Source organism: Trachurus trachurus (assembly GCF_905171665.1).
Source record: "Trachurus trachurus genome assembly, chromosome: 13".
Taxonomy (NCBI): Eukaryota; Metazoa; Chordata; class Actinopteri; order Carangiformes; family Carangidae; genus Trachurus; species Trachurus trachurus.
In genome coordinates this window covers 6,031,688-6,059,200 of record NC_139892.1, presented here as the reverse complement: position 1 = coordinate 6,059,200, position 27,513 = coordinate 6,031,688, and the positions used below count along the sequence as shown (strand labels likewise).

Genomic DNA, 27,513 nt, shown 5'->3' with positions numbered 1-27,513 from the left:
TGTTTCACTCATGTTTTCAATGTAATCTCCTTTTTTCATTTTTGTATTTCCTTTCCATAGTTTTCACTGTGCTACGGCAGGCAATAAAACTTAAAGGAACTTGAGGCAGGATTTGTGAATAAATACACATGCGTTTTAAGTTTTTTCATGCTAATGGGTGATGAAGCGTTCAAAACCAAAAAGGCTGTGTGCTGCATAATGCACTGCAATTCTGGGTCTGAATTTCCCACGCTGTCCTGCGGGTGTGATGTCAAATCACGCTGCATGTGCGTCCTCGGCGGCTTTGGCTTGCAACCAGCGGCGGTCGGCGGATGCCTTCAGCCTAAACAGTCATGTGAGCAGCGAGTAAAGAAATAACATCACTTTCTTAAGTTTTTATATTTTTTTATCTGAGAAAGTGACAGTTTAGATTCCCAATCTGTGGTCAATTTATCCAAATAACGCCTGTAAGAAGATTAACTCAGACGTTTTCGGAGAAGTGGAGAGCCACTGTGCAACAGCTGAGCAGCACCAGCCGTCACAGAGGCAGCATCCGGGGACCGGGGTTAATCGACTGGTCAACCTCCATCCTCGTCCCGGGGAAGAAAACAAGCTGAGTAACTTACCCACAGGTTTTTAGAGGTTTACCGCCGGCTGGTTTAATTATTTTTAGAAGATAAATGTTGGTCTCAGTGATGAAATCTAATTGTGGCAGTCACATTTGTTTATTTGAATGAAAAGTGAAGCTTCAGGAGTGTGTTGGACAGAAGAGCAGCACTACCTCGGGGCTCTGTGCTGACCTGATGCCTGGGCGGTCAACCTCCGGGTGATGCGGTAAATTGAGTACTGTACAATGAGCGCGGTATAGCGCATTTACTGTTTATTAACGGCCAAGCGCGACCTATGCTCCCGTGTGTGTACGTGCGGTAGGCCGCACCAGCACGCGAGAGAGACGGCAGGTGGAGGGGCTGACTGGCAGAGATGGGAGATGGTGAAAAGCTGTTTTTTTTCCGGTAAGAGACTGTGGCGGGCCCAAATGAAACTGTGGCGGCTAATTAATGGGAAACACTGGTATAATATGCCGTTTCCAATACAGCCACAGTGTCACTGTCACAGCATCAGCTGTACTGCTGTGGAGAGTTCATGCGCGCTCCCACACTAGCTTGGCTAATGGCTGCAGTTACCCTAACGGCCGCAATGGCCGTTGTATCACCAATGAGTTTTATTCCTTGATCCTGCCTCAAGTTCCTTTAAAGAGACTTGGGGCAGGGTCAAGAAATGTAGTTGTGTGTTTAGTTGTTCACACATTATTGTTTATGTTAATGTGTAATTGTCATGTTCGGTCATACCTGTGTGCTGAGGTGATGCCCCCCTTCCCCCTCTGCTCCTAACTGGGGTTGGGTTTCTCTGCAGACTTCTGGATCTGTGGAGGAGGATAGAGGTCAGAGGTCAAATCTGCTCAGGAAACATCAGTGTGACACCTGTTCCATCAAGACCCCACACTGGCTCCACGCCCCCACCCCAACAAGTGCAGTATGATCAAACACAAAGCAGAGTCTCTCTTCAGAAGAGTTGAAATAAAAACATGGAGGAAACAGGTGTAGGTGCGTCTAACGACCAGCAGAGGGCGGCGCTGCCACACACACACAAACAGAAAAAACAACTGAGACCAAAACAAGAGGCCGCGGCATTAGATGGTGAGGAAATCAAGACATGAACTGAGAGCAGATGGAAATCTGAAACGAGACCTTGAACCGAGCCACAGATGGTTTCAACTAAAAAAACTGAACTAAATAAATGAGAAGCTGAATGTGGAGAAGAGAAGAAGCTCAGCAACAGGCAGGAGAGTTACTGTACCTGTGATTGTTCTTTTAGGAAATCTGGGAGCTGAAATTCACCTTTAAAGACCTGGAAAACAGAGACCAGGTTTAGAACTCATCATCTGGATCACCATGGTGACGGCACTGGGCAGCTCCTCACTGTCATTGATGCTTATTGATCATAAATTACATTGATCTGTCTACATGTGAAACCACCTTTGATCAGAACATTGCACACAACACTGCAGTCTGAGGTCGTCCAGCGGCTCAATCAAAAGTCTGTTTTCCCATCATGCACCTGGACTGTGGGGGAAAAAAATCACTTCTTAGGAACAGATTTTTTACTGACTTGTATTTCTGAGATGTCTCGTACATCTGGACACACTTGAGGATTTTTTTTTACACTAATTCTACTTTAACAACATACAATGACAATGTTAGGATAAATAAGAAAGAGTTTATAATAGTTACGTCTAATCCTGACTGTAGCATATGTGGAGAACAATGAAAAACAGACTGATGTCTACACATTGGTAGAGGAAATAACTATAGAACTGTAAGTAGACGTACTGTGTGAATATACACTTCAACATAAAAAACTAAGGCTTTCATATTCATTTCTGACGAGTTGTAGTCCGATACAATATTTACATGTTAGTAAAAATGGAAACAGTTTCTACTAAACACTGATTCCTGATTATGATTAAAACAAATTAACCACAACATCAGTGACTGTAGGTTTAACGCATCTGACTTTACTGAACATTATCTTTGTTGTTTGTCAGTGTTGTCATTGATGAAAATCCATGGTTCAAAGCCCCATGTGGTTCCTGTAAAAGTCTCATTACTCATCCATTTAATCCACTAGCATAGCATTCATGAACACGCAGCATCAAATCCAGATGCCGTTGGCTCAGCCCAGAGGCATGATGGGAGTTCCACTACTGCCATATTCAGTGGGCCACATAACACGGAGGTCACCCCGAAAGTCAGAAGCTTTTTCAGTGAATGTGACAGGCGAGCAGCTCTGATAGTTGTTGTAATAAAAACTCTTCTAATCTCTGACATGGACGCTGCTCTGCAACAGACTCTACTGTGCATCATTAATAGTAGTGAATAGTGAACTCACCTCTCTCTGCTGCTCTGTTGGCTCCTTACATCCTTTGTTGCAGCCGTGTGGGTCGGTGCAGTGCTTAATTTGTAAATCATAAGGTGCCGGTCTCTTGGTTCCTTACATCAGATTGAACGTCCTGTCGTTACAGCGATATATGATAGTTGTCATAGTGTTTGATTGAAGATGATTGGCTGGCTCCTACCTTAACCCATATGCTTCTCCTGTAACTACTATACTCATATAGTCTGTAGGTTACAGTTGTTATGGTTCTTCAACAGTGGACTGACTGTGTTCCCAGTCATGTTGCTCAGACTAGAGCCAGAAACCAGTCAACTCTGAAACACAGTGAAGTGAGCCTGCAGTCCAGCCTGGTCATGTGACCTTCTACCTGAACACACCACTTTCATATGACTGTTCAATCATGTTCATGCCCCCTTGTGGTTGTTAGGTGGTACTACGTTACATTGATAATAATATGAACAGGTGAGTGTATTTTGATTCTGATGTCAAAAGTTTTTTTTCCCCCCATTCCATTTGGAAACAGCAGATTTACAGGTACTTTGCTTTTGAATTTAAAAAATCAATTATGGATTATCTGACTTTATATGAATAGATCAATACTCACACTTTGTGTATCAGCGTTGGTGGATGTGTCTGTCTCTGACCTTTGTGTAGAGTCTGTGTGAACGCTGCCTGAATCCCTGTAGACCAGCTGTGACGCATGGGAAGATGTGCTGGGTGATGAATCCACGAAGACAGCGTGTGATGAAGCAGCAGCAGCTGTGATGACCATAAAGAAAGGTGGGGTCAACAGTGATTGTGTCAGAACATGTTTTGGCAGTAAACAACACAAACCAGCTAGTCACTTGTGATGCTGTTATTATAACAATACACCACTGTCATGACTCTTCATGGAGGTCACACGTTGTCAGCATCGATGAAGGAGAAGCTGTTACTGAAGCTAACTGCAGTCAGACCATGGTGAAGCACACTGATGTTTCCAGAAGCTGACCTCCTGATTTTAACATAAATTGAATTTCCTTTTCTTTAAACCCTTTTTCATCGAGCACTCTAAAACCTAAAGGACAGATAATTTAAATTAAACTAGATTTAACAAACAGTCAATTGTATTCCACATTAAGAAGAGGCTTCACATCACTGTGACATGAGGAGTATCAGTAGTAACTGTCTATAGTGATGGGTCCTCTGACACCAAGGCTCCGACACATGCGCGGTAGCTCATGAAGCATTTGTATCGAACCACTGTGCCGAAGCGTGGTTTGGTCACGTGACTTGTGACGAATGAACCACTTGGATGACGTATGAACCACTTCACTGATTCAGTCATTCACGGAGCACCGTCAATGTTTTGGTTGTCTCGGCTCTCTGTGAGAGCTGAGTTGAAGCACACAGAAACTGAGGCGGCAGAGATTTGGTTGGAAAGTGTAGCATTCAGTACCAGGAATTCTATAACATTACTAAACCATGATATGTGGAGCAGAGGAAATTAATTAATCTAAGCGTTGTAACACGCATATTTGTAAAGATTGAAGCGTCAACGACTGTATGAGCTCAAGAAATATTTAACACATCCCACATGCAAGGCTGTTGCGGAGAGTGGTGCACCGTGATTACATCCGGCTGTTACTCCTCGGACTTCTAAGACGTAGGATTGAATCCCGCGCCTAGCCTTTCTTCTTTTCTATTTTGAAATGAGATCACATTTGCCATACTCTACACCATTTCACATCGTTTAAGCCATACACTGTTTAGACTTGTTTCAGATGTGATTCACAGCAGAGGCTAATATATCAGGCTAAGTAGCCTATAAGGAAAGCCTATCACAATCAGATAATGCCAAATGAGAAACAGAGTAACTTCATGTCAATTTTATAATTTTTATATTTTATTGTGTCAGCTTGAAACCATACAACCATGCAATGTTAGTTGAAAAGAGTGAGCATGGCAAATCAAATCTCAGACAATCAATGAACCAATGAATGACACGTCTCAATTGCACTTCATTTTATTGAACACTAGATGTCGTACTGGAGCAACTGTGTCAGTGAAGCCTGAATGAATCATTACTCGAAAAAGGTGTTGAAGCTCGATTGCCCATAGCTGTCTACTTTAGCTAGCAAGCTAACTTTGCCATCACTGTAAACATATTGCTACTTTCAAACACTTTGTTGTCATCAAATCGACCAAATCATATTTTACTACTTAAAACTCAAAACATACAATACCTTGTACCCGTCACAAGAGAAGCTTAATTACGGGAGTCAAATCTGATGATTGTCCCTCTGTCTGAGGCCCGCGAAACTCAAACCAAGACAAATAAAAGGGCAGCATCTACTACCGGAAGAACTTCAAAATAAAAGGTCCGTAGCCTATTGGACAAATCACTTATTAAAATGAAGCGGTTAGTATTTAAAATTAACTGAATAAAAATAATCATGAAATAAATCAAAGGGGAATGTTTGTTTGCTTATAGCTAAACGTTTGTCTCTCAAACAAATTGTAGGCTACTATATGGCTGAAGTAAAGGAGACACGAAACATTCTACAGTTTTTACGTAACTGGGTTGATAAGTTTAGTATGATAGTTGTTATGTTTATTTTTCTCTTTTCTCCTTTCTCTTGGTGCGTTTATTCTTGGAAGAATATTGAACTGCATGCCCATTCTCTCCTCTGAAACTCCTGCTCAGTAGGAGGCGGTAACGCTCCCTGGAAATGGGAAGCAAGCTGCCATAAACCTGAAGAGAAGAACGGGACACCAGCCGCCATTCAAATCCAGCAGATCAGGAGAGGAGTCACGTTTGGGCAGAGACAGTCTACGACTCAGTATTAGAAATTCTCTGGTTGTAGGGAAACAATACAGCCGAGTTGTTGTTGGGCGGGAGCAACCGAGAGTTTGAGTAAAATGTCTGAGTCTGAGTTTCTGAGAGGATTCGTCACCGAGAGACTCACCGCCGCCTCCCAGGAAATCTTAGCGGCCGTGGACAGAGTCGTAGCCGGCTACGAGGCGGAGGCTTCTGGCTTCAGACAGGAGATCGAGCGGCAGAGGAACCTGCTGGATGTTCTCCTGCAGCACAAAACAGGTTGGTGATTCAGGTTTTAATCCATTAACATCATGCTAGTCTCGGTTTGTAGAGAAAGAGGACATGTTGTAGCCTACTGCATTCATCTTTTAGCTTTTATGTTGCTTGTTTACATTTCACAGAAAAATTCCACTGGAAAAGGATAACTGACCATTCATTTAGGCTAATAGTAGTAGGCTCGTATGTTTACATTCCTATTCCTAACAATATGAAAAGTAATCTGTGGTTTGCTGCAGCAAAAACGAGGACTATAGAGGTAAAAGGAGACACATATTGGATTCATGACACCACACAGGTTAACTTTGTGTTGTATAGCCTCAACTCAGCTCAATTAAAATTTGAAGAACGTTAGGAACTTGATTTGAGAGCGACAGTTTACGTGTTAAAAGAGAGAATGGCACGCACATACAGTACATTTACAAGCGTAAATTATTAGTTGTTTCGGAGCCTGGTCTAATAGATGAAGGTAATGACTGATTCAAAGTCTTGTTTAATTTGTGATCTTCTTTGTTTCATGAAATGTGTCTTGGATCTTGCCTGTTTTGTGGAATGTGTCTTGAGCAATGTGTTCCTGTATTCCTTTTCCTGTGAGGGTAGGGTTTTTCTTTGAAAGTTAGGTCAGAGGTCATTTAACTATCTGGACAGTGGCACCTCTCTGTCAGGAGAAGGTGGGATTCTGGGGATAGAACAACACCAGAGGCTCTCCAAGATTCAGCATTTTCTTGACATTGTCCTTTTTTGTAATAAACTCTTCTTGGCCTGCAAAAGAAAACATGTCAGAGGAGGTCACTTCTTTTTCATCAACACATAGATACACAACACGTGTCAAAGACAACAACAACAACATTTCTTACTCAAATTTTTAGGGGTGCTGAGTTTAATTTAAATTAAAAGGGGATAGCCCCGCCCCATGTCACACACAGACCTACATTTTTAGAAAAGGAACATTTGAGTAAATTTTATGATTTGAATTAGGCTATAGGCTACTTTGCTAATTCAGGATTTAACCGCCAGCCATGTTGTAACGGGACATGTTGGACCAACTGAACAAGTGCAAAAAGAATACAGTGGTACATAATTTAGCACCTTACACAAGCACATTTCCCCCGCAATCTAGCACTTTATTATGGGCACTACTGCAATGCAAATTAGCACTTTACTGTATAATCCATGTTCACAAGAGAATTCTAAAATTGAGCTAGTTAATCATGTGTCATCCCAAACTTATAGTCTGTATTGTTGTGCATTCATTTTTGTTATTGTTGTGGTTGTTGTGGGAAAATTTTGTGATTTATTGTCCTTCCTATCTTCTCTTCTCTTCTCCATCTTACACCTACCTGCTTATGGGACAAGAGATGGAAATTTGCCGTATGGCTACAATCTCTTTTCATATTTACATTTTCTTTTTTAACTGTTCATTACAGTTTTTCTCTGTTGGTTTGGCTCATTTCTTGAAACAGAAATTACATTCTTAAAACTATAAGACCATTTGGCCAAACAGTCTTACAGTTCTGCACAACATTACAGCTCACTAGCAAAAGCGCATATCTCTCCCAAAACTGTTCACACATGCTTCAAAACTAGATTCCTTTACCATGTAAAGTGTCAGTACCATCAAAATGGCAAAGATCTTTCTCAATTGCTTTTGGCTCATTTGCATTCACTTAGTGCTTTTACCAAAAATAAACTGGATGGTTCAGCATAACACCATGGATGAGCTGCAGAACCTCATATCTCTCCCAAAACAGTTTACTTATGTGTCAAAACCAAACTTCTTTCTCATGTAAGTAGTCAGTGCCCCCAAAATGCATCATCCCTGTGGCATTCTGTGAGCACTGCAAGTCAAAATGCTTAGATGTTTTGTCACTATGGCAGAGACGTATAAAACCTAAGAAAAGGACTTTACAGTAAGAGCAGCCTCCAAAGTTTGACATCACACACACTGCACTCATATTGCCAAGGAAATTGTAACCATTTTTATTCACATAGCCTAAGTAACTCAAGATTATGTACTGTAAAAACAAAATGTATAGGCCTACAGTTCTCTGTACATGTATGAAATATGAACACAAAAAAAAAACACCAAGCCTTTGGTGCAGTAAACAAAGTTTCACGAGTAGAGACATTTTCACTGGTCATCACTGTCATCACCCTCTGTCTCCTGGCCACCACCTTCATCCTCCTGACCATCCATACGCTGCGCTCTGATTGGCCACATATTTTCATCAACATCACAGCGGATATTTTCCCTTGCGTGGTCTATAATTGTGGCCCGAATTTCATCAGGCACAACTCTGTGTCTTCTTGCTCCTCGGCCTCTTCCGCCTATTCCACCACGCATCCGCACTCCTCCTCCTCTTCTTCTTCTTCCTCCTCTTCCTCTTCCTTGAGCAGGGAGTTGCTCATGATAATTTTCTTGGCCAGGTACCTCCATGTTTATACTGCAAAAGGTACAGGCCCTAGCCCTATATATACGCGTTTGGCAGCATTCACAATCATAGACAGCACCAGTCAGGTAGCTAAACAGCTGATCTGAACTCCTCCTTCGTTAGTCAAGTTCTAATTTCACCTGACTGTCAATTACTGTCATGAATTTATGAAATGCTGCAAGAAATTCATATGGTTTTCATGGTATTAGCCTACAGTATGTTGACTAATTTTGACAGTTGAACAGACTATTGTGCATATGATGATTTACACAGTGAAATCATGCTGACATGTTTTGGAGAGAGCAACCATTAGACTGAGAATCAACTAATCAGCTTAGATCAGCAAGATCTATTCATTTGGAAAATGTGCTAAATGTATGCTCATTGTGCTAACTCTAGGGTACTTGTACATAACCATTTGCAAAGATGCACTAAGACACTTGAGACATGTACTAAGACATTTGCAATTTGATGAAATCAATGAGAAATGCCATTCTGTTGTGAACATTTGCAAGGTGGTTTGGAGATTTGTCCATGTTATTTTGAGAATGTAATTTCTGTTTCAAGAATTGAGCCAAACCAATAGAGAAAAACTGTAATATGCATTGTCCCATTTCTTAAAGGGATAGTTCAACATTTTGGCAAATTAGCCAATTGCCATAATCGCCATGGTCATAGCAGTAGGTTCAGAGCCGCGAGGTTGTTTTAGAGGTAAATGCAGAGACTGCTTGCTGAAAAACTGCCCTTGAAGGCAACGCGCATCAGCGGTTTTTCATGGATTTCCCTCTAAAACAACTCTGTCTGGTAACGTTGTGTTATTATCTCATAGCGTGGTGAATGTGCAGGTCATAACTTGTCCACCAGAGCGTTTTGGAGTTGTTGGATTGTGTATTTGATGAGTTTGATGAGGGAAACCAATAGCGTAGCTCTGAGCAGCTCACACCAACAAATAAAGGCAACGCACCTCCTGCAATGACTACTGCGATTATGGCAATGGGCCACAGCAAATATTAGTGTGTGTGACTTTTTTGTGGACGGGCAGTGTAAATAAACTTGACGTTCTTCTAGAGTAACAATAGTATTGATCATACTTGTAATTGTTTTTCTCATTCTGTAAATTTTTTTTATCTCAGTTTGAAAGATTTGATGTAGCTCAGGGCGCTTAGGGCTTTGGTTAGAGTCCAATAGTCTACAATACTTTATTCCTATACTAGTCGTTTTCTATAAAGGTGTACTTTGATGGTGGTAACTGGAGGATTCTGTTTAATTAGGGTGACATTATGGATTACTGATTGATGAATGGCTGTAGGAGATGCTGTTGGTGTCCACTGAGAAGATAATTGGGGTTCATACAGACACCAGTTATATGAGTGACAGTATGAAGACACTGTTGTTCATGGTGTGTGTGTGTGTGTGTGTGTGTGTGTGTGTGTGTGTGTGTGTGTGTGTGTGTGTGTGTGTGTGTGTGTGTGTGTGTGTGTGTGTGTGTGTGTGTGTGTGTGTGTGTGTGTGTGTGTGTGTGTGTGTGTGTGTGTGTGTGTGTGTGTGTGTGTGTGTGTGTGTGTGTTTCATTTTTTCTGCAGGTGATCAGCACCTGTTGATGATTAAAGCAGAAGATCTTCCTGAGTTGACCACTAGTCCGGATCAGGAGAACCCAGACAATATTGAAGAAGAAAAGGAGGAACTATTGACCACTCCAGAGTTCTCCCTCACTTCTGTTCATGTGAGGAGTGACGAAGAGGAGGAGAAACCTCAGTCCCTACAACCTCATCAAAGACAAACTGAGGCAGAGCCTCCAACCAGCAGCTCAGCTGAACAGATAGAGGCCGATGGAGACGACTGTGGAGGATCTGAACCAGACAGGAACTCAGATCAGCCTGAAGATCTTCAACCAGATATGGATGATGAGGTCTCAGTGTCGTCTGCTGAGACTGAAGACAATGATGATGACTGGAGAGAAACCAGAGCACCTGAGTCAGGTTTGAACAGTGAAGCTGTTCATGTAAGTGATGAAGGATGTGACACTGGTAAGAAGTCTCTGAGCTGTTTAGAGAGTGGGAAAACATTTAAACATAATGGGGATTTTAAAGACCACACAAGTGTCCATACAGGAGAGAAACCATTTGACTGTGCTACCTGTGGTAAACAATTTAGTAGAAGAGGCCATCTTGAAAAACACATGAGAATCCATACAGGGGAGAAACCATTTGACTGTGCTACCTGCGGTAAACAATTTAGACAAAAAGGTTGTCTTAAAAGACACATGAAAATCCATACAGGGGGGAAACCATTTGACTGTGCTACCTGTGGTAAACACTTTAGTCTAAGAGGAACTCTTCTACGCCACATGAGAATCCATACAGGAGAGAAACCATTTCACTGTGCTGCCTGTGGTAAAACATTTAGTCAAAGAGGGAGTGTTGAACGCCACATGGGAGTCCATACAGGAGAGAAACCATTTGACTGTGCTACCTGCGGTAAACAATTCAGATATAAAGCTAATCTTAAAAACCACATGAGAATCCATACAGGGGAGAAACCATTTGACTGTGCTACCTGCGGTAAACAATTTAGTGATAAAGCTAATCTTACAAAACACATGAGAATCCATACAGGGAAAAAAAACATTTGACTGTGCTACCTGTGGTAAAAAATAAAAAAAAACTTTTAAAATGGGTCTTAATGAACATATGAAAGTCCGTGCATAAGAGAAGCCATTTGACTGTGATAACCAGTGGTTAAAAAAAAGAGAGATGTTAAGGGAATTTTTTCATGCATTTGATAATCCACACACAGGAGAAACCATTTAGTTGTGCTATTTTTGGAGAAAGATTTACCCAGCAGATAAATCTTTTCTTTCACTCAAACAGTCAACAGGAAGATCTTTACATAACACACAATATTCCAGGAAGGATAGTCAACGTACAGTTGGAAGTTTTTGTGGCTATCAATTCTCAGATATTTGGGGCGTCAGTTGCTCAGGCAGTAGAGGTAGATAGGTCCAATGATCAGAGGGTTGGAGGTTCGAATCCCACTCTCTCCCAGTTGCTGTCGTAGTGTCCTTGGGCAAGACCCCTTGCCCACCTTGCCCCGTGTGAGAGTGTGTGAATGTTTGGTGGTAGTCGGAGGTGCCGTTTGGCAGGAAATGGCTTCTGTCAGTCTGCCCCAGGGCAACTGTGGCTACAGACGTAGTTTACTACCACCGGTGTGAATGTGGTATGAATGAATAATGGTTTCTGTAAATCTCTTTGGGTATCGTGGAAAGCGCTATATAAATGTAAGCCATTATTATTATTATTATTATTATTATTATTATTATTATTAGGAATATTAATAAAGGAAAGCACTCAGGTCTGGAATACAGCTGAGGCAGGGGTTAAAATAACAACAATCACTCTTATCAACATGTTAAAATGTGCTAAAAACAGCATAATAATAATAATGGTTTCCATTTATATAGCGCTTTTCTATTGATACCCAATACCCAAAGCGTGAACAGTAACCATTATTCATTCATACCACATTCACACCGGTGGTGGTGAGCTACATGTGTAACCACAGCTGCCCCGGGGCAGACTGACGGAAGCGTGGCTGCCAATGTGCGCCAAAAAGCCCCACCGACTACCACCACGATCATTCATATGCATGCACACAAGGTCAGGTGTCTTGGTAGGTAAGGTGTCATGCCCAAGGACACTACGACAGAGACTGGAAGAGAGCGGGATTCAAACCTCCAACTCTCTGATTATTGGACGACTCCTGAGCCACTGCCGCCCAAATGGAAACCAGTCAGGGCTGAGGTGAAACGCCTTCCAAGGCCAAATAACCACAACACTGATTCTAGGGGACAGTGCAGCCACCACAGCCCTGCTTTAGCCAGTGCAACAGTGCTGTGTTGTATAGGGACAGGAAAGACCAGGAGACTGTATGTATGTACTGTACATGTGTTTTCACATCCTCTGCACTGAATAAATCCAGGAAAAAAATCACACCTGAGTCGTCTTTGTTCCTGAGCCACACTTATCACACTTGCTATAACTTATCAGGGATCTCATCAGTACAATAGACAGATTTTGCCTTGGCCTTCATGGCAGGCCATTTTAACATTTAAAAGCCAGACTGGATATGAGTTGCAGATATCTGTAATTCAGTTTTGCCTAGTCAAAAAGAATATTTCAGATATCCGCAATTCCATTCTTCCTATCCACAATTGTCATTTATTCACAACTACAACTAACTTCCTAGGACAAATGACGTCACTTTCGCCATTCATGTGTATGGGGTTTGTCTTTACAGATATCTACAATTCAGTTGCAGCGGAAGCTTCTCGAAGCTCCTCCATGCTGCTCGTATGTAATGTCCGTCTTGTATTGAAGCCTCGAAATGCGAAATTGTCCCGAAAAAAATGTAATAAGTCTATATTTCAAGCTTGTTTTGTAGCGGAAGCTTCTCGAAGCTCCTCTTCCCAGTTCGTCCAAATTTGACGAACCGGGATTTCGAGGCTTCAATACAAGACGGACATTACATACGAGCAGCATGGAGGTATTTGGATGTTTTTTGGTGTATCTCTCTGTTACAAAGACAGTTGGCATCCATTTGCAATCGTTATATGGACATGCACTGCTACGCCGAGACCCCCTGTAACTCAGAGAAGGCACGGAGGACTCTGAAACTTCTCCCAGCCCTTAGTCGACATGAGGGTGAGTAGATGATGAGTGAATTTCAATTTTGGGTGAACTATCCCTTTAAACTCTGTCACTCCACTGACACTATGGGGCCTTTTGTTTAATTAATGTGTCTTTGGCTTTGTCTTCACTTTGTCTTCATCTTCTGTCTTTGTTGTGGCCTATGAGCCGGTCGTATATTGATAATGTTTTGTGTTTTATCAGAGACGTTCTATATTGTATATTGCGTAGAAGGACTTTGGTTTTATTAATTTTAGATAAAGCCGTACATCTATATTCACCACCAGGGGGCAGTGGTTTTCATACCCTTGTCTGCACTCACATCAAACTGTAAACATTGATTCTGATTTAAAAAATATAGTTTTATATAAGTTTTATATAAGTTTTAAAAAATGTAGAGAGGAGGATTAGTGTCTCTGCTGTTGTGTGTAGTTTATTCTGCTTTGTAATAAGCTCCACTATCATATAACTGAGCTCCATCACCTTTCACACAGTCCAACACTTCAGTAAAGTTGGAAAGATCTTGACAGATTCAAACTTCCCGGTTCAATAACTTTGAATAGAAATAACACAAACAGTGTTTCTTTCCCTCACTGTTACAGTAGAGATCCAGTCTGGTTCTCTACAAGATTTCATTATTTTACTTCAAAATGTTATAGTGAGGCATGAAAATATTATCAAATGGAGCGGAACAGATTATGTAGAAATATGATTAAGTACATGAACAGAAACAAGTATGAATAAATAAAAAGAGAGGTTGTACTTTGTGTTTTTTATCCAATACATTTTCTGTTTAATAATTACCTTTTATTCCACATTTTTCACTATAATTATTTTTATTGTTTATTATAGTTATAGTTTTAGATTTTAACAACTGGGTTTCCAACTCTACTTTGTTTTCTTCTGTCCGTCTTATTTGTGCGCGCTCCCGTGACAGACGTGCGTGTCAGTAGGCGTAACCTGGCCATAACACCTGGACCTGTGTTGACCTGTGTGGTCCTGTGTGGTGTGAATGGTGCCGCTCTAGGGCCCGCCCCCTCTCCCTCCGCGGACCAATCAGATCCACGCTGTGTGAACACGCGTTTTTACGCAACAGCACAGCGCCGCTCAGTTCTCCTTCTTCTTGGTCCCGGTTCTTCTCTTCACGGATCCGTCACTGACACCGCGAGTCCCACCGACGCCATGAGCCTCCGCGTGCTGGAGATCATCTTCTTCCTCTACTTCGCCTCGCACGTGCCCATCACGCTGTGCATCGACCTGCAGGCGCTGCTGCCCGGACAGGTGTACCCGCAGGCGGTGAGTCCACGCTGCTGCCCGGGCCCGGACAGGTGTATTTGTAGGCTATTTGTATTTATTTATTTATTTATTTATTTATTTATTTATTTGAAGAAAAGCAAATCTCCCTGCACAGCCACAGTTCCTCAGGTGCAGGTGGGTAGCAGGAGTGCGTAAAATCAATAGAAAAAGACGGCCACCGCACACTGATAAGACTCTGCTGATATACTTTATTAATGAACATTTACATTATTATTATTATGAACATTATTTATTTATTTATTTATTTGCACCATAAGAAATGACAATTACAAAAAACAGAAATGAAACAAGAATAGTCAGTGCGGGAGAGGTTAAAAAACCCTATATGGGCTTATAAAAAGCACCTCCCCAAGAAATATACAAAAATTCAAAAATAAATCAACAACAAAAAAGGAAGCAATACAAGTGCCATTTTATAGCACACACACAAAAAAGTCAGAAATAAAATGGGTGTTTAAAATTAATGTATTTGAGTGTATGAGCATGTATAAGAAACAATGATCTAATGACAACTATACTGAAAGAGAAACTATTAGGAGTCTTGATTTAACAGGTAAACTTTCAGTCTTAAAGGGATAGTTCACCCAAAATTGAAATTTCATTATCTACTCACCCTCATGTGGACTAAGGGCTGCACTGGAGAAGTTTCAGAGTCCTCCGTGGCTTCTCTGAGTTACAGGGGGTCTCGGCGTAGCAGTGCATGTCCATATAACGGTTGCAAATGGATACCAACTGTCTTCGTAACAAAAAGACACACCAAAAAACATCCAAATACCTCCATGCTGCTCGTATGTAATGTCCATCTTGTATTGAAGCCGCAGACAACAATGAGAGAAAGCAACAACAAATAACAACAAAAAAGAAAGCAATACAAGTGCCATTTTATAACACACACACACACACACACTGTTTATTGTATTTCATGTGTTTATTTATTTTATTGTTACTGTGCTAGATGTGTCCTGCTGTTATTGTTGGCTGACTATACCAAGATGCCAAAGGCAAATTTCCACTGTGTTTTTAAACCATTGGACAATAAAGTCTTCTTATCTTATCTTATCTTATGATGTAATGACAACTATACTGAAAAAGAAACTATTACGAGTCTTGATTTAACAGGTAAGCTTTCAGTCTTAACTTAAAATGAAGACTGACCCGCAGGCAGCCGCTAAGTCTCTGTGTCTCTGTGTCTCCGCAGCTCCGGGACCTGCTGCGCTGGTATGCGGAGCGGTTCAAGGACCCGATGATGCTGGATCCTCCGCCGTGGTTCCGCTCCTTCATCGTGTGTGAGGCTCTGCTCCAGACGCCCTTCTTCCCCGTGGCGGCGTACGCGTTTCTCAAAGGTCAGAGCAACTGTTGGTTCCACGATGTTAAACTGCTGTGACTCAGGAAACAATCCTACATCACTAAAATCAATATACTGGCTTTGTTCAAAAAATAACTGAAAAGAAATCATTCTTTGGTCAAGATTTGTGGCACTTATGGACCTGTTAATCTTTATCTTTTATTTTCTATGTAAATTGTTTTCTCCTATTTTTATGTTGTATGTAGCCTATTATCTTTTTTACTTGGAAGACCACCACTGTTGTTTTTACATAGGGGAGGCATTTTCATAAGCCTTTTTTGGCTTCCACCTCTCCTGCACAATGTTTAATTTAATTATTTTCATATTATGGCCTCAAGTATGCTTCTATATGCATATACATACACATACACATACACATACACACATACATACCTACTACACATATGCATGCATGAATGTACACCCAAAAACATACACACGCATGCATACATTGCATGCATACAGTATCTACATATATACATATACAGTACATCTACACACGTGCATACAGAGCAAACAGTTGCTGGAGTTTCAGGACTTCACAGGACTTCACACATATAGTACATCCCTAAACTGCTTAAAGGGCTCCTACCAGGATGAACCCACATATGCATGCATGCTCGCACGCAGAAGAAAAATAGCAAATTTACTGGTTGCAAGTAGATTAAAGATTTACTTGCACTGTCTCAAATTTAGGGGCAAAACACCTCAATTTAGGGGCAGACTGGAGCCCTTTTTAATCCTTGGTTGGAACAGTTTTAGTCTGAAGACCTGACTGACCCTTGGAGTTGGTGAAGAGAAAGAGAAGAAGAAAAGTCCTTCAGCATTTGGTTTCACTGTTTCACTGTTCACTGAGGTCAGTTATATTTCCCGTTGACAGGACAGTGAGGGGCAGCGTCGTCCATCTTGTTCTCGGTCTTCACCAGGTTGTTGCTGTTGGAGCTGCTCTCCACCACCGCGCTCTGCAGCCTCTGACCTCTGAACTCTCCCTGTGTTTCTCCTCAGGCGGCTGCAGGTGGATCAGGACTCCGGCCATCATCTACTCAACGCACGTGGCCACCACGCTGGTCCCGATCCTGGCCCACATCCTCTTCCACCAGTTCCCCACCGCGCCCCCCCACCCCGGCCCACAGACTCTGCAGGAGCGCTGGCTGCTGGTCTCCATCTACGCTCCCTACCTGCTGGTCCCGGTGCTGATCCTCCTCACCATGCTGCTGTCCTCCAGCTACAGCTCCGCCCCCGGGTCTGGACCGGCATCGGCCCAGAGCAAGAAGAAGAACTGAGGCTGCTGCACCGCCGTCTTTTTTACAGAATCCTTTTTCTACGTTTATTTAGTTGTTGGGACGACGTCACCACTGTTGGACCGTCTAAGATCCTGGGGCCAAATTCACAAAACCTTCTTAAGAAAAATAATCTTCTTAAGTGTCATTTTTTTCTTAACTTCAGTCTTAAGAAGAAAAAAGAGAAGAAGTCATATTCTCCAAAAAAAGTTCCTAAGTATTTTTCAACTTTCTTCTTAAGAAAAAACTTAAAGGGACAACGAGGAGTTTTGGAAAAGTGAAGCGTTTTCACACTACATTTATGAGCCTCCGCGCGCACCGTAAAATTCTTTTGACCGGCGCAAGACGGACTCATGTTTTCATTCATCAATAATTAAAGTCAGAGGTTCAAAGAGGTTCACATACCACCGTAGTTCCGACCATAAACGGCGATTCAGCTACGTTATTCTCATGACTCGTTGCGAAACTGAAAGTAAAAAACGCTGGTCGGCTCGACCAGCATCTCCGCCACCACTAATAATAACAAAATAACGATAGAGACAGAATGATATATTTATCGAAAATGGGCCCATTAACAAGTTTGGGTAATGTAGATTCATCCACATTAACGTGAGACTTTTTTATAACCGATTAGAAACTCCTCGTTGTCCCTTTAACTTATTCTTGAAATCAAAGTTTTCAAATTTGTTCTTTACTTTTTTCTTAACTTTAAGACAACCTTGACCTGTCTTAAAATTCCTACGGTGAATAGTTAAGCCTCTAATATCACCTTCCTTAACACATTTTAGACGAGTTTAGACTAGTGGGTCATAGTAAGTAAATATATTTTTTATTTAATTACACAAAGAGCCTGTTAACTGTTAGTTAACAGTTACTTTGGCCCACCCTCTTGTCTTATTTTCCGCTTTTATTCCCATATTATTGATTTTCCCCAGTAGTAATTTTTTTCGTACATTAATTTCATCCACCATAACCTCAAGCTCCTGCCTTGAAAAGTTTCTTCATCTCTTTTTGTTCGTCTCCATGGTTAGTGAGTGACTGACAGTTAAGATGCAACCTATATGCTAGTGACGTATTTTAAGAAGTTCTTGTATGAAAGATAAGAAATTTGTAAGAAATTAAGATAGTGCTTAAGATAAGATTGAGGAATTGCACTTAAGAACTTTTTTATGAACTTCATAATTTTCTTCTTAAGACATTTCTCAAGATCTTTCTTAAGAACATATTGGTGAATCCGGCCCCAGGATCAGAGACTTTGGATCACTGAGCTCTGGTCTGTTGTGTTTTTATCACTACAAATGAGTCTCACTCTGCAGCTCGAATCATAAACGTCCATACAGAGACATTGATGCTGCTACTCATGTTTCTGGCCACCAGGGGGCGTCACACTGAGGCTGCAGTTGAGCAACAATAAACTCGCTTCCCTGTGTGTTTTTACATAAACAATGTGTCATGTTGTCATGATTTTAAACACAGGCTGAATCATGTTCTGTGATATGGTCAGAGTTAGTTTTATTACATGATAAAGACACGTCATAAAAAAATATTATGAAATACACAATCAGGGTGTTTTCACTCATCCTCTCTTTGTTCCATAATTATATTGTAGTAAGTATGAAAGTTTTATGACACAGATCAGAGGTCTTTTGATACTTTTCTGTGATCATTTACAAATTGTTTGTAATGATTTTAACTAAAGCAGATGAATGTGTGCACAACACATCAGTCAGTCACCTTTGACCTTTTACCAAACACACTGTTGCATAAACGCTCTCGTCAAATGACATAACAAAGGTGACAAAACTTTTGTCACAAAAGTATAAACAGAAAGGCCTATATGCAACAATGAATCGTTGAGTGATTGCAGACAATGAATGGATGAATATGTAGACTTCATACAGTAGAGAAATAAAAGAAGTAAAGAAACGTACACATACATGGTCAAATACACAAACAAATGTAAAGTACTTCAATTTGGAAAACAAAAAGATACTATAATGGAAAAACAAAAATAAACATAAAAGTAAAGAAATGTAGACAATCATTTAACACACAAACACAAATACTAGTTAAGAATAATTAATAAAATATACTTTATTATTATAGCTTTATTTTACAGACTCCAAGTCCAGTAATTAATCCCAAAGGAAATTAAAGTATCCAGTAGGGCAGGTATACATATAATATGAGGGCACAGAAGAGCAAAATAACACAGAAGTAAGAAAAATATACATTATATACACCCACATTATGTATATATACGTAATATCACAGCAGCTTAGAAGTGCCTTTGCTAAATTCAGATGTGGAGTTGCTCCTTTAATAGAAACTGGTAGATATACACAACGCTACTGTATTGTAATCTAATCTATGCAATAATGGTTCTATTGAATCATAAACCCATGTTCTTTTACACTGTGACATTCGTGCTGAACTATTTCGTACACTCTCCAAGTATATTGTCCATTTTTAATGGTCTTGATGATACAAATAAATTGTGTGTAATGTAATTTGAATGTGCCAAATCCTGCCACCTCACCCTAATACAAGATTGTCTTTCATGAGCTCTGGTTTATAATATAATTCATGACACCATAGTGTATGTTATTTCATTTTTTCATCATAACATATGTTTTTGTTTTGTTTTGTTTTTCTTTCCCTCAATGTCTTTTGGGCAAATGTAGGTGAATGTTTTCAATGTCTGGTGTGTCGCATGTTGTGTTTTATGACGGACTGTGAAAAAAAACTGTAACCCTTTAATTTACAGGCCTTTAATTAAGTGATAATGTCAAGAAATAGCCAAGAAATAACGGTCAATTGCAAGACTTGTCTTGTTAATCTGTTGCCTTTATGAAAAACATAACATTACTATGAAATTGACCGTTATTTCTAGGCTATTTCTTGACATTATCACGTTAAAATTTTCCTTTGGGACAATAAAAGCATCCAACAAACTATCTTATACATTTTGTATTTTTATTGTGTGTCTATCTACATAGTTATGAGTAAAATAATGAATATAATAGAATGTAGAAATAAATAATTAGATATATAAAATGCATGAAATGAAATAATATATCAAAGATATACATCACAATAGGGCCAGGCTATTAATATATTAATTAATAGCCTGGCCCCAGAGCGATAGATATAACTTATATATAACTGATATAGATATAACTGTTATATCTATCGCTCTGCCTGGCCCTATTGTGATGTAGGCGGACTAACCCTCGCAGCGGAAGGAGACGTCTGGCGCTGCCTCTGGCGGAGGGATCGAGTATAAAGGCGGAGCTCGGCTCTCGGTGTCAGTATTGTCTCAGCAAGCAGCGACAGAGTCCACAGACGAGACGCAGCCGTGGACTCTGATATTAAAAAAAAACCCTCCACCTACCGACCATCGATCATCGATCACATTAACCGGTGGAGCGGAGTCGGACCAGACGTAGTGCGACCGCGGAGGAACGGTGACGTCAGCTGTCACCGCGCGACAGAGTCTCGTGGACCCGGACGTCCTGTCGAGGAGCGACTCCCCCGGACTGAGCCGCCCTGAGCCGGACTGCAGCTCCGCGTCACCCCGCTGCATCCTCCGGAGCCATGCAGACGCTGCAACACTGCTGCTAGTGTATTCGTGTGTCCGTGCGTGCGTGTATGTGTGCGTGTGAGTGTCAACAACACAGCAGCTAATGTTGTGTAGCCGTTGTGTTGTTGTTGTTGTTGTTGTTGTTGGTATGAGTGCAGGGCCGCAGCAGCAGCAGCAGCTATGGCGCTAGGAGCCGCGGCCGCTCGGTGCAGCCTATGCCTGGCCTGCAGATAGCTCTCTGACCCGCCCGCAGCCGCTCCGCTGTGCCCCGGTCCAGGTTCGATCCCCAACAACCCCCCCGCAGGCCCGGCACCATGTAGACCGACCGTCCGGCCTCCTCCCCGGGAGAGAGACACAGAGAGACAGAGACAGAGCAGAGCCGTCCAACTAGGTCAGAGACTTGACACAGCTGGCACCAGCCTCGGTTATACCAAGCCATGCTCGGAGTGTGACATTACAAACATCCCACCTGCTCGGAGGGCAAGTGAACGCACCATGCAGCATCTCTTATTCATGTTCATGCACTAAAAAACTGAAGAAGAAAAAACTGAAACCAGGCAGCCTGTCAGCGAGCAGCAGCAGGACCGACTGGATTATTTGCCCCAGAGGGAGCAGAGGAGAGCAGCATTCGAGGACACCACCACACCCCCCCCCCCCCCTTCCTCCCCCATCCCTACTCCATCCTCCATCCTTCCTACTCCGTCATGATGGAGACGGTTGGAGACTTTGAGTACAGCAGGAAGGACCTGGTCGGCCATGGAGCGTTTGCTGTGGTGTTCAAAGGAAGACACAGGAAGGTAAATAAAGACTCTCCTCCTCTGCTTCTTCCTCCTCCTCCTCTTCTTCCTCCCCCTCCTCCTCCTCCTCTTCCTCCTCTTCCTCCTCCATCAGTGAATCTGGGTCAGTCAGTGTCGGTGCAGGATGCGGTCCTGCAGCACCGTATGTGGGCTGTCACCTCAGCCTGCTTCAGTATTTGTTTGTTTGTGTGTGTGTGTGTGTGTTTTGATATTTTACAGCTGCTTTCCTGACCGAGCATCTTCAGCCACTCTGATGTAACCTACACACACACACACAGTCACAGTGGTGTTGCAGCAGCAGCAGCAGCAGCAGGTGACGTGTGGCCGGTGTCGGTCCACCTGGTGTCGGTTGTGTAAGTGTGTTTATGTGGAGGTTTTTTCGGTTCATTCATGAAACGGATGAGTCAGGCAGCAGTGAATGACTTGATGACGTACTGAGGGAGGAGGAGGGAGGGAGAGGAGAGGAGAGGAGTGCAGGTTTGTCTTTTTCTGAGGATACAGCCTAGGCCTGGTTATGTAACAGCTGCTGCAGCTTCATTCAGTTCATTAGAGCAGAGCTCAACAAATCCAATTCATTAATACATGTGACTGTGTGTGTTTGTGTGAGATACTAATCAGGACTAAACAGTAGCTTCAGACTTTGTTGTAGGACAGACGGGTCGAGAAACAACACACAGATACAGTAAAACACATCGATCATACACGACTTCAACAACAACAACAGGTCTAGATATATAAAAATAATAATAGTCATTTATTCATTCATTCATTCAACATTTTTATTAACTAGGATAAAACCCTTGAGGGGAATCCTCTGGTTTTCAATGGGGTCCTAACATACTATATTACAGACAAAAACAGAACAGAACAACAATCAACAATCTACAGACATATTTTAACATACATCTGCACAAACATAAAAAATAATGAGCACAGAAATGAGCACAACCTCTCGGTGGCCACACATAGGCCATAAGCAATAAGCTAACATTAGCCTAGCAAAACTATGAGAGAGAGAAAAAAATATATAGCACCAAAAAATTGAAATGAAAGTGTGTTACGTATGACAATATTCTGAAACATGAACAGTTAAACTCAAAATAAGAAGAAAAAGCATATTTAAACCAAAGATGTCAATGATGGTATATTTGAAGGAAGGTTATTCCAGTCCGGGGAGGCCTTAAACATTATATAACTTAATAATAGTACTAAATAAACAACAAAAGTGTGTGTGTGAGTCAAATAAAAATAAATGACTGCACCAGGCTGGAAACATGAGAATGAATACTGTCTGTGTAAGAGGTGGTGATGTCATCAAAAAGCGACGGTGACAGAACAGTGTTGGACGAAGGAATTTTCCATATTTACTCACATGTAAAACCTGTGTTGTTGTTGTTGTTGTTGTTGTTGTTGTTGTTGTTGTTGTTTGTGAGTCTGTTTGGCTTCTTCATGTTTTCCCCTGTCGTGTCGTTTCAGGTCTGAAGTAATAATACGTTTATTTGAAAACAGGGACAGTGGACATTAATAACATTGCTGTAAATGGGGCTGATGCTGGGATGGAATTCCACTCTAGTGCAGCTCTAACAGAGAATGCAGAAAAAGTTGTAGCGTCCACACACACATGGAGGATGGTTGTTTGTTTGTGTTGTCTGTCTGTGTGAGTGGCAGACAGAGAGGCAGGAGATGACATCATCACGCTGCAGGTGTGATGTCACTGGTCCAGAGTCGGAGCGGTGACCCGGTCCGTCCTCGGCTCACCTGCCGATCTGTGTCATGTGACCAGAGCGTTAACGGTGAAAGTCGTCATCGCGCGTGTGTGTGTGAGATGGTGTGGAGGCAGTTTAGAGGATTAACTCCAGCTGGGAAGAAGCAGGAAGGTCAGAGCGGCCTGACGCTGCAGCTTCACCTGCAGCAGCTTCACCTGCAGCAGCTACACCTGCTCTGATACAAAAACACAACACAGGCAGGACTCCACTCTGCCTCTAAATTGAAACATTTTGCCCCTAAAATTTGAGTCTGTGCAAGTAAAACTTTCATCTACTTGTTGCCACCAGCAAATTTGCTGTTTTTTTTTTTTTTTTAACACTGACAGAATCGGTTATTACAGGTGAGGGGCCATGCTATGTGAGGATCATGAATGAAAACAAGGCAAATGTGAATATTTGCTCTGCATGTTGATTTGTGCTCCTAAAATTTTCGGTTAAGGGCCACTGTGCTCCCGGAGCCCTGCATGGAGACAGACAGGTGGTCATCATCTTATGGCTCATCTGTGGATATAATACTATAAACAATAATTTAGTGCAGAGATAAAGATAAACGTACGCTTGTGCTACGTGTGTTTAAAGGGATAGTTCAACATTTTGGCAAATTGGCCCATTGCCATAATCGCTATAGTCATAGTAGTAGTAGGTTCGTTACCTTTAATTGTCGGTGCAAGCTATTTTTAGAACGGCGGAGCAGAGCCGTGAGCTGCTCAGAGCTACGCTACGGAGGGTCATGGGATTTCTTGGTTTCCCTCATCAAACTTGTCAAATACACAATCCAACAACTCCAAAATGCTCTGGTGGACAAGTTGTGACCTGCACATTCACCACGCTATGAGATAATAACACAACGTTACCAGACAGAGTTGTTTCAGAGGGAAATTCATGTAAAACCACTGATGTATGTTCCTGTCGGGGGCAGTTTTTCATCAAGCAGTCTCTGTATTTACCTCTAAAACAACTCCGTGGGATTGTGGCAATGGGTTAATTTGCCAAAATGTTGAACTATCCCTTTAACAGTGACAGTTTGTTGTGGATGAATGAGCTTATTCTGAGACACGTGTGAAGTGTTCAGCTCAGATACAGGGTGTTGTTGTTGGTGCAGACTGTGTGGAGAGTTTTGAAGAAGACATCACAGTCAGTCCTGGTATCACCCAAACACACACATATACACAAATAAATGATGTGTAAGAAGTGAAAAGATATAAAGTATAGGCTATTGCACATTATAACAAAAAGAAATTGATTGCACTTTGATTGCAAGATTGCACCTTTTTTTATTTTGTCCATTAAGGACGTGTGTTGCTCAGAGTCCTGAGTGATCACAAAGGTAGAAAACTAACAAATCTATATCTATTTATAAATAATAAAATATTTACAATAAAGGTCTAGAGATAACTAATTAATCAATCAGACTTTATACAATGTCAGAAACGGTGTATTACACAATAACAACACACACACATACACACAGAGCACTAAAAACAAAACAACGAGAACACACAAAGATAAAAACACAGGAGGTTTGTTACAGTGAGTAAAAGCAGAAATAAGAAAAAGTTTAATAATACAGATGAAGAGAGATGAGTGTAATGATAACATACTTCACTAAATATCATGATAATAAATATAATAATAACAATAATAATCAGTTGCAGCTGTGTTTGAAATGTTGGATCATTACTTCCAGTCTGAGTTGTGTTGCTGCTGCTTTAGTGTCACTGATACAGCAGCTCAGTGTCCTCTAATCTCTGTGTGTGTGTCTGTGTGTGTGTGTGTGTTTGTGTGTAATCAGCTGTGATTCATAAACAGGATCAGGCTTTATTCTGGAAAATGACAGTGAGCTTCTCTGAGCTCAGCATCCTGACTCACCCCCCTCCTCCCTCCTCCCTCCTCCTCCTCCTTAATGAGCCGTGGGGTCAGTCTGTAACGGTCCGTGTCTCTGTCTGTGCTTCAGTCTCTCCCTGTGTCGACCGACCTGGGGGAGGAGGCAGCTGCACCCCCACAGCAAGAACATCTCCTATTAACCTAGATCCACTAGGAAAGCCTTGTCTTTTTATACCCAGAATTCACTCCTTTCCTTTCTCTTCCTTCCTTCCTTCCTGTCTGCATTGTGTTGTGTTGTCAGGTCAGTGAACGCCTCAGCAGCAGCAGCAGCAGCTGTTTGTCCCTGTGTGTCTGTTGTTCGGACGTGTGCAGTTCACGTGAGCTGCAGGAGCTCATCTGGAAATATTATATCAGCGCAGCCCCCTCCCCTCCTTCCTCCTCACCCCTCCTCTCTTAGCTTTTAGTGTAAGTGGGCCGTGGGCCGACCGCTGCTGCTGCTGCTGCTGCTGCTGCTGCTGCTGCTGCTGCTGCTGCTGCTGCTGCTGGAGCTGTCACCCGACGCCTCGTCACTCTGAGCGTCGACTCGCTCAGCACAGAAGAAGAAACCCGAGTGACCCGGCGGTGTCACTGGGACGGATACAGTATCCCATAATACACAGGGATGCTTGCTGACCATGCACACACACACACACACACACACACACACACACACACACACACACACACACACACACACACAGAGCAATAAACACACACACACACGCACACACACACACACACACACACACACACACACACACAGAGCAATAAACACACACACACATATAACTTGATTCTTTTTTTAGCGTGCACACTGTGGGGAGAAACTGTGATTTACATCCCTACCCTGAACGCCTCTCATGATGAAGGCTGCATGTGACTTTATTAGAAGATAGTCCTATTTACAGATGTTTCCTGAACGCCTCACGTGCAAAATGTACTACAGTGTACAATTAACCGATGGTCCCCTAAACGCCTCACATGCAGACTATATCTTATATTTTGTCTTGTAAACATTTAATTTACAGGTGGGTTTTGAATGCTTCACATTTCAGGCTGCACAAGATTGTCAAATTTACAGATGTAACCTGAACACCTCACACGCAGACTATGTTGTATTTATTACCGATGATCCATGAAAGCCTCACATTCAGACTTTGTTAGATCGTGGTATTTACAGATGTTCCTTAAACGCCTCACATGCAGATTATAATTTATATGTCTGGTGAACACTTGACATTCAGTGTTGCATAATTTACAGGAGTTACCTGAACGCCTCACGTGCAGGCTATGTCAGACCCTGGCTGCACGATGCATCGCTGTGATGTGTTTACAGCAGCAACACTTCACTGTGTAGAGTCTTTATGGGATGGCGGGTTCCTGCAGGTTTATAGTTTACAGTATCAACATGAAGGGCCCTTTTACCTTTGGGGGCCACATACGTTTTCCTGACTGACACTGCCTCATGTTTAATAAATGTAAACTGAGCACCGTGATGGCAGGAGGAGGAGGAGGGAGACGATTCATGACTGCACAGTTTCCTGAGGGAAAGCATGACTCAGCTGAAACGGGCCTTCTCTTGACTGACAGGAGGCTCCTGCTCTCCGTCCAGCGCTGACGACCGCTGTCAGTTTGTCTCAGTGTCTCAGTGCCGGACGTGAGGAGCAGCAGGTTGTTGGCCTGGTTGTTGGTGTGTGTTTAACTCTGCTGCTGCTCTGTGTTTGACAGAAGACGGACTGGGAGGTCGCCATCAAGTGCATCAATAAGAAGAACCTGTCCAAGTCCCAGATCCTGCTCGGCAAGGAAATCAAGATCCTGAAGGTGAGCAGTGTGTTAGTGTGTGAGCCTCGACTTTCCTGGCAGAGACATCAATGGATGAGAAGGTTTAAATCTCCTGCTAATCTTGTTTATCTGTGTTTTACTCAGGAGCTGCAGCATGAAAACATCGTGGCACTTTACGACGTCCAGGTAAGTTTCTCTTGTTTTGTTTTTATAAATCTCTCCTGCTTTGCACCAGATCTGGTTGAAACACTCTGTGTAAAGTATAAACCAGTAAACTGCTGTGAAGCTGAAGCTCGTCTCCTCTCACTTCCTGGTTGATAAACGTGGATCTGGCCTTTTAGCTCCGCCCACCTCCAGGTGAGGGAGCAGAGAGCATCAGGAGGCTCAGAGCTGTTAGCACATTTAGCATCTTTCTTAAAACAGTCATGCTGTGTCTTAATTCAGATACTTTCATACTTACCTTAACTATTTTGAGTGTGTAAGTGCGTTCACACTGACAAGTCGTAACACAGTAAGAACTAGGGATGTGCACAGTTACCCGAGTAGGCAATCTGCAGCGGTTATGAATTATTATCCGGTTAACCTAGGATTTAAAAAATGGCATGTTAGAGTTCCAGTCTAGCGTCGGATCAAATTACATAATCATACCATGG

The 27,513-nt window shown here is 42.1% G+C and overlaps 3 protein-coding genes across 3 annotated transcripts in view; all 3 read left to right on the top strand.

Moving 5' to 3' along the window:
• Positions 1 to 5,738: 5,738 nt before the first annotated feature.
• On the top strand, positions 5,739 to 14,202 carry LOC310995756 (uncharacterized protein; the record flags this gene model as incomplete). The annotated part of the gene is made up of 3 exons (XM_083984881.1): positions 5,739 to 6,013; positions 10,026 to 10,444; positions 14,155 to 14,202. The coding sequence occupies exons 1-3, from the start codon at positions 5,836 to 5,838 to the stop codon at positions 14,200 to 14,202; spliced, it is 645 nt and encodes a 214-aa protein (XP_083841007.1). The 5' UTR covers positions 5,739 to 5,835.
• A 30-nt stretch (positions 14,203 to 14,232) lies between these two features.
• tmem97 (transmembrane protein 97) lies at positions 14,233 to 20,026 on the top strand. Its single transcript, XM_083985029.1, has 3 exons — positions 14,233 to 14,423; positions 15,643 to 15,787; positions 16,795 to 20,026. Exons 1-3 carry the CDS (start codon positions 14,310 to 14,312, stop codon positions 17,070 to 17,072), a joined length of 537 nt encoding a protein of 178 aa, XP_083841155.1. The 5' UTR covers positions 14,233 to 14,309; the 3' UTR covers positions 17,073 to 20,026.
• A 381-nt stretch (positions 20,027 to 20,407) lies between these two features.
• ulk2 (unc-51 like autophagy activating kinase 2) overlaps positions 20,408 to 27,513 on the top strand; it is a 41,110-nt gene continuing 34,004 nt past the window's right edge. The window contains exons 1-3 of the mRNA XM_083984991.1: positions 20,408 to 21,449; positions 26,807 to 26,899; positions 27,005 to 27,046. Of these exons, the coding sequence (XP_083841117.1) occupies positions 21,357 to 21,449; positions 26,807 to 26,899; positions 27,005 to 27,046 (228 nt within the window). The 5' untranslated portion in view covers positions 20,408 to 21,356. The remainder of the gene's footprint in view (positions 21,450 to 26,806; positions 26,900 to 27,004; positions 27,047 to 27,513) is intronic.

Coding starts and splice junctions, on each gene's coding strand:
- tmem97 (XM_083985029.1), top strand. CDS start 14,310: ATGAGCCTCCGCGTGCTGGAGATCATCTTCTTCCTCTACTTCGCCTCG. Junction 14,424..15,642: donor GACAGGTGTACCCGCAGGCG/GTGAGTCCACGC, acceptor GTGTCTCCGCAG/CTCCGGGACCTGCTGCGCTG. Junction 15,788..16,794: donor GGCGTACGCGTTTCTCAAAG/GTCAGAGCAACT, acceptor GTTTCTCCTCAG/GCGGCTGCAGGTGGATCAGG.